Source organism: Labeo rohita, chromosome 5, assembly GCF_022985175.1.
Source record: "Labeo rohita strain BAU-BD-2019 chromosome 5, IGBB_LRoh.1.0, whole genome shotgun sequence".
Classification (NCBI taxonomy): Eukaryota; Metazoa; Chordata; class Actinopteri; order Cypriniformes; family Cyprinidae; genus Labeo; species Labeo rohita.
The window spans coordinates 12976488-12994365 of NC_066873.1; the positions used below are offsets into that span (position 1 = coordinate 12976488).

Sequence of the window (17878 nt, forward strand, 5' to 3'; positions counted from 1 at the left end):
TTTGAGGAAAACATTTAAGGAATTACCTCCATACAGTATAAAACCGTCCTACATCACTGCGGAAGTACTGACCCAGTGTTTACAAAGTGAACATGCAAAGAAGGTCAAACGCCCTATACAAAAAGGTAAAACAGTGATGTAGGAGAAAATGAGATGGGAGTTTTTCGACATACCCTAACTGTATTGACCCGGATTACACAGAGTGCGCACGCGCATTGCAGAGCTAGACAAGATGAGGTTGAGGCACTTGAGGTTAAAAAGTATATAATTTTTTTTTTTTTTAAAAAATGACTGATCGTTTTACTAGATAAGACCCTTCTTCCTCTGCTGAGATCGTTTAGAGCCCTTTGAAGTTGCACTGAAACTGCATTTTGGAAACTTGCGGGCACCACTGAAGTCCACTATATGGAGGTCATTCCTCAAAAAGCACAATTTCTTTACGACTGAAAAAAGAAAGACACGAACATCTTGGGTGACAACGGGGTGAGAACATTATCTGTAAATTGTTGTTCTGGAAGTGAACTTCTCCTTTAAAAACGATGTCACAAGCGTGGTATGATCAAAAATGAAAAAAACATTAAAAATAAAATCAATACTTAAAAATTATATGAGCAAAATTGGGCATCATAACATTATAAAGGTAAGTATGAAAATTTTCAATTTTAGATCAGAAATTAACTGAGAACTACAAAGTGGCAAAAGTAGTCTAAATGTAAATATAGATGTAAATGAGTGTGCATAAATATACAGTGCCTTGCGAAAGCATTCATACCCCTTCATTGTTTTCACATTGAATTACTTTTTTCCACATCAATCTACACTCCATACACCATAATGACAAAGCACAAAAGGGGTTTGTAACAACTTTGCAAATTTATTAGAAATAAAAAACAGAAATGATTCAACTGTGTAAGTATTCGTTCTGGGACACCTGAACTTTAGCTCAGGAACATTCATATTGCTTGTAGATATTACTACACTTCGAGTGGTGTTAACCTGTGATCAGTGGCAGGAACTGAGGGACTTGTCAGAGTAGAAGTCTCAACACAGCAAAATACAAAGATTGCCTTTCAACAGGACAATGACCCTAAGCACACAGAAAGAGTGGCTTATAGACAAGTGTGAATGTGGCCCAGGCAGAGCCTGGCGTTAAACCCAATCAAACATTTCTGGAGAAACCTGAAAATGTCTGCCAGTCCCATCCAAACTGACAGAGCTTGAGAGGTTAAGAGGTAAGGAGAAGAACGGCAGATAACTGCCAGATGCAGATGTGCAAAACTTGTTGGATCATACCCAAAAAGACTTGAGGCTGTAAAGGTGTTTTAACTAAGTACTGAGTTGAGGGTATGAATACGTATGCAATGTACTTATTTCAGTGTTTTATTTTGAATAAATTTGCAAAGTTGTTACAAATCTGTTTTGTGCATTATGGTGTATGAAGTGTAGATTAATCTGGAAAAAAGCAATTTAAAGCAGTTTAACTTAAGGCGGCAACATAACAAAACATGAAAAAATTGAAGGGGTATGAATACTTTCGCAAGGCATTGCATATCCAGTATCTGTCAATATATATAGAAATATCAACCAGCATCATACCAATATATTGTATATTCTTATGTTAAATAAAAAGCTCACTTACACTGGCAAATGACACACCAGAGCTCATTGCAGTTTTGATGATTACATCGTCATTTTTGGTCACCTTTTAAAAAGAAATATAATTTATAAATAATTAAAAATTCCTCTCTTAATTATTCAGTTAAAATTGTAAAAATGGGACATCTTACCTCTATTGGTTTATGCACAGGCTTCTCTTGAGTTAGTCTGATTCTGCTGATGTCACCTTTAGTCTTGTATTCAATGTCAACCACCATATCTAAGGTGGCTTGACTGACTAAGATGCTGTACTTGGTAAGCGCCTCCAAAGTGAGAATGCTGTCCTGAAAATGTGTGGAAAAACCGGTCAGATCTGATAAATACAAAATTAAAATCTTACAAAAATATATACATGACTTGCATTGGAGTACCTGTGTTGAATGGACTCCCCCGCCGTATCTCTGGTCTTGTGTTAACCAGTTCAGGATGGGTTTTGCATAGTTGGAATTACCTCTGACTAAAGTGTTAAGCAGGACATAAACAGTTGTTTCCACGGTCTTTGCTGTCACATCACTGGGTTTTAATAAATCCTTGTCTGATTTGGACTCGTGCCAGAAACGAACTGTGGCAGGGTTCCCTGAAAAAGTGTGATGTGGGTCATACAGTGTTAAGGGGTCGAAACTGAGCAGATTTTTTGGTCAAAAGTGTGTGGAATAGCCCAAATAAGATTTTACCCTTAACTTGAGCCTGCTTTTTGATTTTTTCATAAAGATCGACTGCAGGCATACTGTAGATGTCTGCAAGTGTCAGAGCATAAGATGCAATTGCTCTAACATATAAACTTTCTATCTTCTTTGAGTTAGAGGATATGTACTGCGCAGCACGATCTATAGCCATTTTAAAGGACTGGAGAGACAAGACAAACAAGTCTGAATGAGTGGCCTGAAGAATCTGACATTTAAGTTTGTGATTGCTTAGTTTTTTCTGGCAGTCGTACCTGTAAGTTGGCGGTTGGGACCTTCATAGCGTTTTTAATTCCAATCATGACAAAAGATGTGAGGAAAACGGTCTTTTCTGTGACACGGGCTCCGGCACCCTTAGTGAAACAAGACGATCTTCATCAAAACACTGCAAAATACAGTATTATATCATAAACGCACATTTTTCAAGTACCATGAGTTTAACTGGGTTGGTTTTCGATTTCTCAGAGAAGGAGCCATCAATGTTTTGACAATTTTTAATCAGCCAGTGGATGGTGTTGATCAGCACTTGAGAATCCAAATCAACGTATTCATCCATGTCAGCAAGAGTCTTGACTATGAGAGCCGTCACCCTAAAAAGGTTTAGCATGTGAATTGTACTGAATCACCGTGTGCACTATTATCTCTGTAGTATGTAAAAAAAAAAAGGCATGCTTCATTTCAGCTACCAGGGAGGAAAATTAAGGCACTGAGCAGTTGTTTACCAGGTGCTGGGTGATGTTTCCTTGTTCGACCACATGCTAAAAGCATGTTCATACTTCATCTTAAATGACATGATGCTGGTGATGCCTACAAAGGAACAGTGAGACATTTATTTTTGTCCTGATTTTCAGAACCAAGATACATATATTTAAGAACCAAAGTGATGTTTGGTATTAGACCGTTTTTCTAAAAAAAAATAAATAAATAAAAAAAAAATAATAATTTTTTAAATGAGTTTAAGATCAAAACAAAAACAAATATCTGCCTATCAGGCTTACAAAACCTGCTTTAAATTAAAAAAAGGATAAACAAGTTTTTATCAACCACACTGGTAGGTATTTTTCAAGCAGAAACTCACTTTATTTTGATGCATTTATTATAAAACAAAGACTTGATATCAAAGACTTAAGTCATTTTGCTTCTTAAGTAAATTTACCTTGATTTAAGAAAGTTTAGACATTTGTACTGTAAGACAAAATTACACAGCAAGAACATAATTTTTTGCAGTGTGGAAAATTAATTATTTTTAAGTATACTGATGATTAAATTCATAAGACAAGCAATTATGAAATGTAATTATTATTGGATAAATAATATTAAATTATTTTACTGTATACTGAGTATACAGAAAATGTTGATATAAAATAAATAATGAAATAAATGATTTTAAAAAACCTGATATACAGTAAATGTAAGAAAAAGGGTAACTGGTTACAATGGTTACAATAAGGTTCATTAGCTATCTTTAGTTAACATGAACTAAGAATATACAATATTTCTACAGCATTGATTAATCTTGGTGAATGTTAATTTTAATATTTACTAATGCATTATTAAAATCTAAAGTTGTGTTTTATAACATTTTGTTCATGTTAATTAATACATTAACTTCAATACAAACAAATGCTGGGTTAAATGTTTAACCCAACCCTCTGGGTAGTTTTATTTAACTGAACTATTGTTTAAAAATTTACGGAGCCCCTTAAGGGACATGGTGGTGGAAAAGAGTGAGTGAAAAAAAAAAAATCAAGGTGGGAGGAAAAAATTGTTCAGATTCTTTGCGTTCTCTCTCGCAAAACGTTGTGTTCCTCAAAAACTTTGCGTTCCCTCGCAAAACTTTTTGTGTTCCTCGCAAAACTTTGCGTTCCCTCGCAAAACCTTTGCGTTCTCTCGCAAAACCTTTGCGTTCCCTCGCAAAACTTTGCGTTCTCTCGCGAAACTTTGCGTTCTCGCAAAAACTTTGCGTTCTCTCGCAAAACCTTTGTGTTCCTCGCAAAACTTTTGCGTTCTCTCGCAAAACTTTGCGTTCCCTCGCAAAACTTTGCGTTCCCTCGCAAAACCTTTGCGTTCCCTCGCAAAACTTTGCGTTCCCTCGCAAAAACTTTGTGTTCTCTCGCAAAACTTTGTGTTCCCTCGCAAAACTTTGCGTTCCCTCGCAAAACTTTTGTGTTCTCTCGCAAAAACTTTGCGTTCCCTCGCAAAACCTTTGCGTTCTCTCGCAAAACTTTGTGTTCCCTCGCAAAACCTTTGCGTTCCCTCGCAAAACTTTGCGTTCTCTCGCAAAACTTTTTGTTCTCGCAAAACTTTCAAAAACTTTGCGTTCCTCGCAAAAACTTTGCGTTCCTCTCAAAAACTTTGCGTTCTCTCGCAAAATTTTTGCGTTCTCTCGCAAAAACTTTGCGTTCCCTCCAAAAAACTTTGCGTTCCCTCAAAAACTTTGCGTTCCCTCGCAAAAACCTTTGCGTTCTCTCTCGCAAAAACTTTGTGTTCCCTCGCAAAAACTTTGCGTTCTCTCAAAAAACTTTGCGTTCTCTCGCAAAACTTTGCGTTTCTCTCGCAAAAACTTTGCGTTCCCTCGCAAAACTTTGCGTTCTCTCAAGAAACTTTGCGTTCCCTCGCAAAACCTTTGCGTTCCCTCGCAAAACATTTGCGTTCTCGCAAAAACTTTGCGTTCAAAAAGAAACTTTGCGTTTCCTCGCAAAACTTTGCGTTCTCTCAAAAACTTTTTGTTCCCTCGCAAAACTTTTGCGTTCTCTCAAAAAACTTTGCGTTCTCTCGCAAAACTTTGCGTTCTCTCGCAAAAACTTTGCGTTCCTCGCAAAACTTTGCGTTTCTCGCAAAACATTTCCCTCTCTCAAAACTTTTTGCGTTCTCTCTCAAAACTTTGCGTTCCTCGCAAAAACTTTGCGTTCTCTCGCAAAACTTTTGTTCCCTCGCAAAACTTTGCGTTCCCTCGCAAAACTTTGCGTTTCTCTCGCAAAACTTTGCGTTCTCTCGCAAAACTTTGCGTTCCCTCGCAAAACTTTTTTTGCGTTTCCTCAAAACTTTTTGCGTTTCTCAAAAAAACTTTTGCGTTCCCTCGAGAAACTTTGCGTTCTCTCGCAAAACTTTGCGTTCTCTCGCAAAACTTTGCGTTCCCTCGCAAAAACTTTGCGTTCTCTCGCAAAACCTTTGCGTTCTCTCGCAAAACTTTGCGTTCTCTCGCAAAAACTTTGCGTTCTCTCGCAAAACTTTGCGTTCTCTCGCGAAACTTTTGCGTTCTCTCAAAAAACTTTGCGTTCTCTCGCAAAACCTTTGCGTTCCCTCGCAAAACCTTTGCGTTCTCTCGCGAAACTTTGCGTTCCCTCGCAAAACTTTGCGTTTCCTCGCAAAACTTTTTTGCGTTCCCTCAAGAAACTTTGCGTTCCCTCAAGAAACTTTGCGTTCTCTCAAGAAACTTTTGCGTTCCCTCGAGAAACTTTGCGTTCTCTCGCAAAAACTTTGCGTTTCCTCGCAAAACGTTCTCTCGCAAAAACTTTGCGTTCCTCGCAAAAACTTTGCGTTCTCTCGCAAAACTTTTTTGCGTTCGCAAAACCCTCGCAAAACTTTGCGTTCCTCAAAGCAAAACGTTTTGCGTTCGTTCTCTCAAAACTTTGCGTTCCCTCGCAAAACTTTGCGTTCCCTCGCAAAACTTTGCGTTCTCGCAAAAACTTTGCGTTTCTCTCAAAAACTTTGCGTTCTCTCAAAAACTTTGCGTTTCTCTCAAAAACTTTGCGTTCCCTCAAAAACTTTGCGTTTTCTCTCAAAAACTTTGCGTTCTCTCAAAACTTTGCGTTCTCTCAAAAACTTTGCGTTCTCTCGCAAAACTTTGCGTTCCTCAAAAAACTTTGCGTTCCTCTCGCAAAATTTTGCGTTCTCCTCAAGCAAAACTTTGCGTTCCCTCGCAAAAACTTTGCGTTCCCTCGCAAAAACTTTGCGTTTCCTCGCAAAAACTTTGCGTTCCTCAAAAAACTTTTGCGTTCTCTCAAGAAACTTTTGCGTTCTCAAAACTTTGCGTTCTCTCGCAAAAAACTTTGCGTTCCCTCCGTTTTCGTTCCTCTCTCAAAACTTTGCGTTCTCTCTCAAAAAACTTTGCGTTCCCTCGCAAAAACTTTGCGTTTCCTCAAAAAACTTTGCGTTCCTCGCAAAACTTTGCGTTCTCTCAAGAAACTTTGCGTTCCCTCGCAAAACCTTTGCGTTCCCTCAAAAAACTTTGCGTTTCGCAAAACTCGTTCTCTCAAAAAAACCTCGCAAAACGTTCTCTCGCAAAACTTTGCGTTCCCTCGCAAAAACTTTGCGTTCCTCGCAAAAACTTGCGTTTCCTCGCAAAACTTTTTGCGTTCTCAAAAAACTTTTGCGTTCCCTCGCAAAAACTTTGCGTTCCCTCGCAAAACTTTGCGTTCCCTCGCAAAAAACTTTGCGTTGCGTTTCTCTCAAAAAACTTTGCGTTCCCTCGCAAAACTTTGCGTTCTCTCGCAAAAACTTTGCGTTCTCTCGCAAAAAACTTTGCGTTCCCTCAAAAAACTTTGCGTTCCCTCGCAAAAACTTTGCGTTCTCTCAAAACTTTGCGTTCCCTCAAAAACTTTGCGTTCCCTCGCAAAACTTTGCGTTCTCTCTCAAAAACTTTGCGTTTCTCGCAAAAACTTTGCGTTCTCTCGCAAAACTTTTGCGTTCTCTCGCAAAACTTTCGTTCTCGCAAAACTTTGCGTTCTCTCTCAAAACTTTGCGTTCCCTCGCAAAACCTTTGCGTTTCCAAAAAACTTTGCGTTCTCTCGCAAAAACTTTTGCGTTCTCTCTCAAAAACTTTGCGTTCTCTCGCAAAACTTTGCGTTCCCTCAAGAAACTTTGCGTTCCCTCCCAAAACCTTTGCGTTCTCTCAAGAAACTTTGCGTTCCCTCGCAAAACATTTGCGTTTCTCTCAAAAACTTTGCGTTCTCTCGCAAAACAATTGCGTTCTCTCAAGAAACTTTGCGTTCCCTCCTAAAACATTTGCGTTCCCTCAAAAACGTTTTGCGTTCTCTCGCAAAACTTTGCGTTTCTCTCAAAAAACTTTGCGTTCCCTCGCAAAAACTTTGCGTTCTCTCGCAAAACTTTGCGTTCCCTCGCAAAACACTTTGCGTTCCCTCAAAAAACTTTGCGTTCTCTCGCAAAAACTTTGCGTTCCCTCGCAAAAACTTTGCGTTTCTCTCAAAAAACTTTGCGTTTCTCTCCAAAACTTTTTGCGTTCTCTCAAAAAACTTTTTGCGTTCCCTCAAAAACTTTGCGTTCCTCTCTAAAAACTTTTGTTCCCTCGCAAAACTTTTGCGTTCTCGCAAAACTTTGCGTTCTCTCGCAAAACTTTTGCGTTCTCTCGCAAAAACTTTGCGTTCTCTCGCAAAACCTTTGTGTTCTCTCGAAAAACTTTGCGTTCTCTCAAGAAACTTTGCGTTCCCTCGCAAAAACTTTGCGTTCTCTCAAGAAACTTTGCGTTCCCTCGCAAAACTTTGCGTTCCCTCGCAAAACTTTGCGTTCCCTCGCAAAACTTTTGCGTTCTCTCTCGCAAAAACTTTTTTTGCGTTCCCTCGCAAAAACTTTGCGTTTTCTCTCAAAAACTTTTTGCGTTCTCTCAAAAACTTTGCGTCCCTCGCAAAAACTTTGCGTTCTCTCGAGAAACTTTGCGTTCTCTCGCAAAACCTTTGCGTTCTCTCGCAAAAACTTTGCGTTCTCTCGCAAAACCTTTGTGTTCTCTCGAGAAACTTTGCGTTCCCTCGAGAAACTTTGCGTTCTCTCGCAAAAACTTTGCGTTCTCTCGCAAAACCTTTGCGTTCTCTCTCAAAAAACTTTGCGTTCTCTCGCAAAAACTTTTGTTCGTTCGTTCCCTCGCAAAAACTTTTGCGTTCTCTCGCAAAACTTTGCGTTCCCTCGCAAAACTTTTTTCTCTTAAAAATTTTTCGTTCTCGCAAAACTTTGCGTTCCCTCGCAAAAACTTTGCGTTCCCTCCTAAAACTTTGCGTTCCCTCGCAAAACTTTGCGTTCTCTCGCAAAAACTTTTGTTTCCTCGCAAAAGAAACTTTGCGTTCCTCGCAAAACCTTTGCGTTCTCTCTTTGCGTTCTCAGCAAAACTTTTGCGTTCTCTCGCAAAATTTTTGCGTTCCTCAAAATTTGCGTTTGCGTTCTCTCGCAAAACTTTGCGTTCTCTCGCAAAAACTTTGCGTTCCCTCAAAACCTTTGCGTTCCCAAAAACTTTGCGTTCTCTGCAAAACGTTTGCGTTCCTCGCAAAACCTTTGCGTTCTCTCGCAAAACCTTTGCGTTCCCTCGCGAAACTTTGCGTTCTCTCGCAAAAGATTTTAAAAAGATTTTGTTCCCTCGCAAAAAAACTTTGCGTTCTCTCGCAAAACTTTGTGTTCCCTCGCAAAACCTTTTGCGTTCCTCTTGCAAAACTTTTTCGTTCTCTCGCAAAATTTTGCGTTCTCTCGCAAAACCAGTTGAGTTCGGACAAACACTTTCTGTTAACTCGCAACAGCTTGTAGCAGTGATATAAAAAGCCAACATTTTATATTTTATTAAAAATAGGCAATTAATGATGTAATCCATTAAGCCAGTGGTTCTCAAACGTTCTACAGGGGCGTACGCCCTACAGCATTTAACATTCTTCTGAGTACCCCCATCGCAGTCACCTTTTCCGCTACAATATTTGCCCCCTTAAATTGATTTACATGTGCATTTTTTACTGTTAGAGAGGTTAGAAGTTTTTCTAGCCTTATGAACTGTATGTCATGCATATCATATTCTTAACATTTCATTAAGTATATAATAAATAAAGCAATAAATAATGGAAAAACGAAGAGATACTTGTAGATTCAAACTAAATCGCCAGTAGGTGGCGGCATGTCACTGTCTTAGTGAGCAAGGAGTCGCGTCATTCATTCATTCATTCATTCAATAACTAAGCAAATGACGGACTCTCCGAATGGTTCAAAGCTGCAGATTAATTCAGCAACGAAACACCGCTGTTGCCTGGAGACACGCCAGTTCTGTTGCGGATTTCGCTGGAACTATTATTATTTCGTTAAATATAACAAACATCATGTGTTTAAAATGTAGGCTACATTTAAAATGTCACTTAATATTACCCTTTTTGTTGAACTGCTATATAAAATTAATGTTGCATTTGCAGTCGTTTGGATATTGTATTTTCGTATTTTAAACATGAAAAACAATAACTCGCACAGGGTATTTTTCTGTATGAAGAGAGTTTTTATAGTTCAGCTATTTGATCTCGCCGGCGCCTCGCAGCCTGTTCATTATTAAAATAATACACAGAATCACCCAAACAGATACAAAGTTACACTAGTCAATTTAAATAGTCTGTATTAGTCTGTGCCCTGGTGAAAAAACAGCATATGCTGGTAGGTACGTTTTGATGCTGGGATGCTGGTTAGGTAGATTTTGATGCTGGTTTAAGCTGGTCCTTTGTTGGTTTATGCTGGTCCTTAGCTGGTTTATGCTGGTCCTTTGCTGGTTCATGCTGGTCCTTGACCAGCAACATGACCAGCAAAAACCAGCATCAAAACATACCTACCAGCATATGCTGGTTTTTTCACCAGGGTGCCGTACAGCGTGAGCACCGGTCCAATCCACTGCGGCACATTTTTGTTCACTATGATTTTTTCATGTCGATATTGGAACGTACAAAGCCCGGTTAATTTAATGGTTTAGCTGCAAATACATTGCGAATATGGAAACATTTGGATTTGTGCTGAAGGAGAGCGATACGTGAGCCCATACTTTCAGTTTCGCTTTAAATTATTTCTTTTACTTTATTTATAGCTAAATAAGCTTATACCTATTATTATATACTACATTATATTATATTTATTCATTAAAAATGAATAAGTTATAGTTTTTTGGTTTTGGTTTTTGGTCTGTTCTGAATACGGTTAAATTTAAAGGATTTGCTGTGGAGTGCGGGGAACTAAAATAGCCTAGGCTATGTGTGTTTATAATGCTGGTAATATAACACGCTGTAGGCCTGCTGGTAGTATTATTTCTGAATAAAATGGGACTAATAGGCTACGTGACTTATTTGTTTTATTTTTCCTTTCAAAAACTTAATTTTATTTATTTTTTTAAACAAGCAGCAAACAAATTAACCATGCTACTATACTTAAACCATTGTAACTACAAATACCATCTTAATTCGTCCATTAGCTTCCCTTAAGCGTTTTCTGTATCCTAAAGGTTTTCTGTGGGGAGAAAAGACATTAGCAAGTTGCATTTATGACTGCTTTATTGAGAGTAATGCTAAGGGTATTAATATTAAAATTTTTATTAGTATGAATAGCATTTATTAATACCGAATTGGGCCTCCGCTGTCACTGTTTTAGTACATTAATCCACATTAAGCGTTTTAGAATGTTCCAAAATCGTGCCTTAAACTATAAGCAATTAAAGGACTGTATTTCTATAATAGGCCAGTATAAAACTCTTATGAACCGCTCCGTTGTGAACACACTGAGCTGAGTAAACAGGAAGTGTTTGTCCAAACTTAGCCGGTTTTGCGAGAGAACGCAAAGTTTCTCGAGGGAACGCGAATGTTTTGCGAGAGAACGCAAAAAAATATGAAAAATATTTTTCCTCCCACCCTGAATTTTTTTTCACCACCATGCCCCTTAAGGGGCTCCGTAAAAAATTACTAAATGAACCCAAAATAGGCTGTAAATTAAAAATTCAAACACATAATTACTAGAGGCATCAGCACTGAATCAAAAGGTGAACAATTATTAATAAGCAATTAAAAAAAGTCTATTATTTAATTATTATTTATTCAAATTATTAATAAATTATAATTTATTGAACGTTAATAAATGTTAATTTCCAACCTTTTGGATTTATTTTAAGAAACAAATACAGTCATTTTTAAGCAATAATTGAGTTAAATAAAACTACTCAAAAGGTTGGGTTAAACATTTAACCTAACCGCTGGGTTTGTCCATATTTCACCCTGAGCTGGGTTGTTTTTAACCCAGCATTTTTTAGAGTGTAACATTAACTAATGGAACCTATTGTAAAGTGTTACCAAAAAATCTTCAATGATTCTATAATTCAATTCTTCTAACAAATATCTCACCAGCTTGCATCTTCCTCTTTAATTCTCTTTCACTCGCAGCAGCCTCTTTCCCCAGAATGTTCCATTTCTCTGCTTTGTCTAGGTAGTGGTAGACATAGTAGACTGGCAGAAGACCCATGAGCTCCACCTCTGCACTTCCCCGTGGCAGGTTAGTCAGCTGTTTTAAACCTTCTGGGTTATTTAATATTGACAAAAGCTCTCCCAGTACTTCACCTAAACATGAAGAAGAGGTTACAGGGCTTTTGGAACTTCCACTACAGTCATTTTAAATCTACACTGTTTATAAAAGTAACGTTATTGCACAATATCTGATATACAGTGCCTTGCGAAAGTATTCACACCCCTATATTGTATTTCACGTTTTGTTGTGTTGCAGCCAAATGTTAAACTTTAAATTACTTTTTTCCACATCAGTCTATACTCCATACACTATAATGACAAAACACAATACAGGTTTGTAACATCTTTGCAAATTTATTAGAAATAAAAAACTGAAATGATTCTATTGCATAAGTATTCATTCCCTTTTCTGGGACATCTAAAATTTAGCTCAGGAGCACTCATATCACTTGTAGATGTTACACACCTCTCAGAAAAGGTCTAACAGCTGAAAACGCATATCAGAGAAAAAAAACAAGTCTTGAGGTCAAAATAACTGCATGTAGAGCTAAGAGACAGGCTTGCATCAAAGCACAGATCTGGGGAAGAGTTCAGAAAAAAAATCTGCATTGAAGGTGCACAGAAGCATGTAACCTCTGTTATCCATAATGGAAAACGCTTGGAACAACTAGAACTTTTCCTAGAGCTGGCCTCTTGGCCAAATTGAGCAACTAATGGAGAAGGGCCTTGGTTATACTGGTGACCTAAGAAGCTAATGGACACTCTAGTTGAGCTCCATGATCATATATGCAGATTGAAGAAACTTACGGAAGGACAAACATCACTGGAACGCTCCACAAATCCGGTCTTTATGTGGCCAAACTCAATTCTCTCCTCAGCGAAGACACATGAAACCAACTTGGAATTTGCAAAAAAAGCACGTAAAGGACCCTCAGACTATGAGAAACGAGATTCTCTGGTCTGATGAACCTCAGTTCCAAGCATCATGTTTGAAGGAAACCAGGCACTGCTCATCACCTCCAGAGTGAAGTGTGCTGGTAACAGCCTCATGCGGCAGGGACTGAGGGACTCGTCAGAATAGAAGGAAAGCTCAGTGCATCAAAATACAGGGATAGCCTTAATGAAAACCCAGTCCAGAGCATTCAGAACCTCAGACTGGACGGAAGGTTCACCTTTCAACAGGACAATGACCCTAAGCACACAGCAAGAGTGACTTATAGACAACTTTGTGAATGTCCTTGACTGGCTCAGCCAGAGCAACCAAATATTTCTGGAGAAACCTGAAATGTCTGCCAACCCCTGTCCAAGCTGAAAGACTTTGAGAGGTGAAGAGGTAAGGTGAAGAATGGCAGAAAATTGCCAAATGCAGATGTGCAAAGCTTGTTGCATCATACTCAAAAACACTTGAGGCTGCAACTAAATACTGAGTTAAGGGTATGAATACTTATGCAATGTACTTATTTCAGTGTTTTTTTTTATTTTTAATAAGTTTGCAAAGTTGTCACAAATCTCTTTTTTTGCTTTGTCATTATAGTGTATGGAATGTAGATTAATCTGGAAAAATTTAAAGCAGTTTAACTTAAGGTGGTAACATAACAAAAGATGAAAAAATTGAAGGGGTATGAATACTTTTGCAAGGCATTGCATATCCAGTATAGATTGATGTGGGGAAAAAAGTAATTTAAAGCAGTTTAACATAAGGCTGCAACATAACAAAACGTGAAAAAAATGAGGGGGTATGAATAATTTCGCAAGAATCATTTCGCAAGGCACTGTACAAGTGTATATCATCTAAAAGTGTAATTTAGCATCTGCACAAATATGCTCAAGCTTCACAGGATTCATACCATTGACTGTCAGAATACGATCCACAGGTGACTTGGGCACAATGTTTGTGGGAATTACATTTTTAAACTCAAGCTTCCGCATGGATGTGCCTAAGAAAGGGGAAAAAAATGGTGTGAAACTCCATCAGGATATGACCAGAGAGCATGCTGTTAGTTTTCAGTTGTCCTTACCAAAGACTCCATTTGGATCTATTCTTCCACCACTTTGTATTTCCTTTCTAATTCCCTCCGGCTGTGAATATCAGAACATTAGGCAGTCAGATTATAGTCTCAGGAATTCTAAACTGATGAGTGGTTTGGGTTACAATAAACATCATTTTAAAACAGAAGTATCATGACAAATCATATACTGTACTCCTCTGAAACAACAAGCTTGAATTCAGCTTGAATTCAAGACTCTGAACTCAAAACCTATTCCTACATTAGTTTTCAGAGTGAGAAATTTTGTTTGTGTATGATCAGTTCAAAGGTTTGTTATAAAAAAACACTTATAAAACTAAAGTCCTCTAGCACTGATTGTGTATTGCCTCTTACCACCACTTTCAATTTCTTGACCACACTCTCAGTGCCCCATTTAGTTGTTAAAGTGAAAGTGAGCGTATGAGTGCCCGCTTCCAAGGCCATGATGTAGAACTTGACCAAGGCCACTGAACGACCTTTAATATCCCCCTTGTTTTCATGTGGCTTTCCATGTTTCCCCTGTTGAGCTCCACGAAACACACACACTCCCTCTGTTGCCATCAGGGTCACACTGAACTATGTGTGAGATGAAGGAGTATGCAGAGAGAATGATAACTGTCACTAGATCATGTGGTAGTCACATAAATAAACAGATACATATATTGCATACTTTGCAGGTCAGTATAATTTGTATTGTTTTTAAAGGAAGCTATTTCTATTATGCTCACCAAGCCTGCATTTATTTGATCAAAATTAGAATAAAAACAGTAATATTGCAAAATATGACTGCAGCTTAAAATAACTGTTTTCTGTTTTAATATCTTTTCAAATGTAATTTATTCCTGTGAAGGCAAAGCTGAATTTTCAGCATCATCACTCCAGACTTTTACATGATCGTTCAGAAATCATTCTAATATGCTAATTTGCTGCTCAAGAAACAATGCTGAAAATAGTAGTGCTGCTTAATATTTTTGTGGAAACTGAGATACATTGTTTCAGGATCTTTGATACATAGAAAGTTCAAAAGAACAGCATTTATTTGAAATAGTAAAAGTTTTGTAACAATGTAAGAGTCTTTATTGTCCCCAATTTAATGCATCCTTTTTAAATAAATTATAGATTTTTTACTGACCCCAAACTTTGAATGGTCCTCCTAAATAATAAGAACTGGACGTCTTACCTTACTGCTTGAAAAATACTGATTGTAGACTGAACCGCTGAGCTCAATCTGCTCTCCACGAACCATAGAATAAGGCAAGGGCACGTTCACACTAACGTCCTGGGACACCTGAATCTCTTCCTCTGACACACAGATCCCTGACCAAAGGAACAGAAGAATCTGTCATTTTAATCCAAAACACCTTAAACAAAGGTCTGCGTGCACAATACATTACATATTTTTTTTTAAAAGCGTTGTAATTAATGCTGTCTTTGTGAAGCTTATAAAGTGCCCTCCACTAATATTGGCACCCTTGGTAAATATGAGCAAAGGTGGCTGTGAAAATAAATCTGCATTGTTTATCCTTTTAATCTTTCATTAAAATTCACAAAATTTTAACCTATCATTGAAGTAAAACAACGGAAAGCAGGGGGAAAATCTCATTATAAAATAAATGTTTTTCTCTAGTTCATGTTGACCACAATTACTGGCACCAAATTACTGCAACGTCTTTTATTCAAGATAACAGATCTGAGTTTTCTCTTTTAATGCCTGAAGAGTTTGGAGAACACCTGACAAGAGATCAGAAACCCTTCCTTCATACAGAAACTCTTGAGATCCTTCAGTTTCTCAGCTCCATGCTGGTGCTTCTTCTCTTCAGTTCACCTCACGCATTTTCTATAGGGTTCAGGTCAGGCAACTGGGACGGCCATGGCAGAAGCTTCATTTTATGCTCAGTGACACATTTTGTGTTGATTTGATGTTTGATTTGGATCACTGTCCTGATGGAAGATCCAACCACAGCTCATTATAGAACTTCTAACAGATGCAGTCAGATTTAGATTTTTTATCTGTTGGTATTTGCTAGAATACATGATGCCATGTATCTGAACAAGATGTCCAGGACCTCTGATAGGAAAATAAGCCCACGACATTAAAGATCCAGCAGTATATTTAACCGTGGGCATGGGGTACTTTTTGTATCCAACCCATCTGGTGGGTTTGCTGCCAGAAAGCTCTTTTTTTTAGTTTCATCTGACCACAGAAGGCAGTCCCGTTTGAAATTCCAGTCGTGTTTGACAACTGAATATGCTGGAGTTTGTTTTTGGATGAGCAAGGAGGATTTTTCTTAAAACCCTCCTGAACAACATGTGGTGATGTAGAGGTTGTTTGAATTTATTTTTTCAGTCTTTTGACCCCAAGACTCAATTAATCTCTGCAATTCTCCTGCTGTGATACTTGGAGAGTCTTTGGACACTTAAACTCACGATGCATTAGGACGATATAGACACACTTCCTTTTCCAGGCAGATTTGTAACATCTTTAGTTGATTGAAATTCTTAATTATTGTCCTAATGATGGAAATTGGGATTTTCAATGCTTTAGCTCTTTTCTTACAGCCACTTTATATTTTGTGAAGCTCAACAATCTTGTTCTGCACATCAGAACTATATTATTTGGTTTTATTCCTTGTGATGGATATTTAAGGGAATTTGGCCTTTGTGCTCCTCATGTTTATAATCCTGTGAAACAGGAAGTCATGGCTGGACAATATCATACTCCTAGTCATTCTAGTGTGCTAAATAAATGCAAATATGAATGGGAATATACTTCAGAGATATTTTACTCATTATAATTTCTAAGGATGTCAATAATTGTGGCCACCATGCATTGGACAAAAAAACAAAGTTTTACTTCAATGAAAGGTTAGCATTTTGTGAATTTTTTGAATGTAAGATCAAAAAGATAAACAAAGCAGATTTATTTTCATAGCCGTCTTTGCTCATATTTACCAAGGGTGCCAATATTAGTGGAGGGCACTGTACATATGGTTGGAATTTTACATTTAAACACTATTTTGTTTAAACTACCAGTACTAAATTACTATTAGTATAACTAAACTCTTATTTTGTCTACAGTTGCAATCAAAAATATTCAACCCCCTTGACCTGCAAGACATTTTGATCCAGAGAACAAAATTTTGTGAAAACAATTCAACAAAGGCATTGGTACACTATTGGAGAAAGTTTAGTAATACACATTTAAGTAAAATCAACCAAATTGTAAAAACAAACAAATTGGCCCTAAACTTATTAATTCAAAATTATTCAAGCCCCAAAATTTGGTGCAGAATATTTTATTCTTTAAAATCAGCGATAAACGCTGCTTGGAAGTGCTTAGAAGCTTCTGTCATCTCTCTACTGCATTCTTGGCCCATTCCTCGCCTGAAAAAGCTTTCAGATCACTGATAATCTTTGGTTTTCACTTTGCCACTGTTTTCTTCAGATTCAACCAAATATTTTCACCGAGAACTGAATCTGGAGACTAAACAGGCCACTGAAGAACATTCTATGACTGATCCCTGAACCAAGCGTAAGTAGATTTTGATGTATACTTTGGGATGATTGTCCTGCAGGAAAGTCCATTGATCATTAGCTTCAGTCTTTGCACAAAAGGCATCACAAATGTGCTAAAATTGCCGATACTTCCAAGAATCCATGATGTCCACTTCTTGGAACAGTAAAACACCCTCATAACAGGACTGGTCCACCTCAATGTTTGATGATGGTGTTCTTCTGCTCAAAAGTTTAACCTTTTTTTGCATCAGACGCACAGCTGTTCCATGGGTCCAAAAAGTTCCAGATTGGTCACAGCACGCAATAAAGCAAGTTAATTTTTAAAAGTAACGCATTACAATATTGCATTACACCCTAAAAAAGTAACTAATTACGTTTATTAGTTACTTTGTATGGAAAGTAATGCGTTACGTTACTTTTGCGTTACTTTTTCTCATCTGGCCTCTGTAGTTACTTCCGATTTCTCTCAGCATGGGGACAGGAGACTTGTCAGTCAATAAATGTGAAAGAAAGTAACTGCCGTTGCTTAATCGGAAAAGTAACTCAGATATTTTCTTGTAAATTAAAAAGTAATGTGTTACTTTACAAATTACTTGAAAAAAGTAATCTGATTACGTAACTCATGCTACTTGTAATGTGTTACCCCCAACACTGGATACAACACATTTTAAGATAAGAAATAAGGCTGCCAGCTGTGTTTCTAGGAACTTTTGATGTCTTGGAAATCATCATATAGCCTTAGACTTTC

The 17878-nt window shown here is 37.7% G+C and overlaps 1 protein-coding gene across 1 annotated transcript in view; it reads right to left on the reverse strand.

Annotated features, from left to right (window-relative positions):
- The window catches only part of c5 (complement component 5), a 37501-nt gene that overhangs the window by 3694 nt on the left and 15929 nt on the right, over window positions 1-17878 (reverse strand). The window contains exons 21-32 of the mRNA XM_051109573.1: window positions 14795-14931; window positions 13969-14190; window positions 13606-13666; window positions 13435-13524; window positions 11468-11680; window positions 3062-3146; window positions 2770-2929; window positions 2594-2692; window positions 2331-2502; window positions 2028-2233; window positions 1788-1940; window positions 1640-1702 (exon numbers count right to left, since the gene is read on the reverse strand). Of these exons, the coding sequence (XP_050965530.1) occupies window positions 1640-1702; window positions 1788-1940; window positions 2028-2233; window positions 2331-2502; window positions 2594-2692; window positions 2770-2929; window positions 3062-3146; window positions 11468-11680; window positions 13435-13524; window positions 13606-13666; window positions 13969-14190; window positions 14795-14931 (1661 nt within the window). The remainder of the gene's footprint in view (window positions 1-1639; window positions 1703-1787; window positions 1941-2027; window positions 2234-2330; window positions 2503-2593; window positions 2693-2769; window positions 2930-3061; window positions 3147-11467; window positions 11681-13434; window positions 13525-13605; window positions 13667-13968; window positions 14191-14794; window positions 14932-17878) is intronic.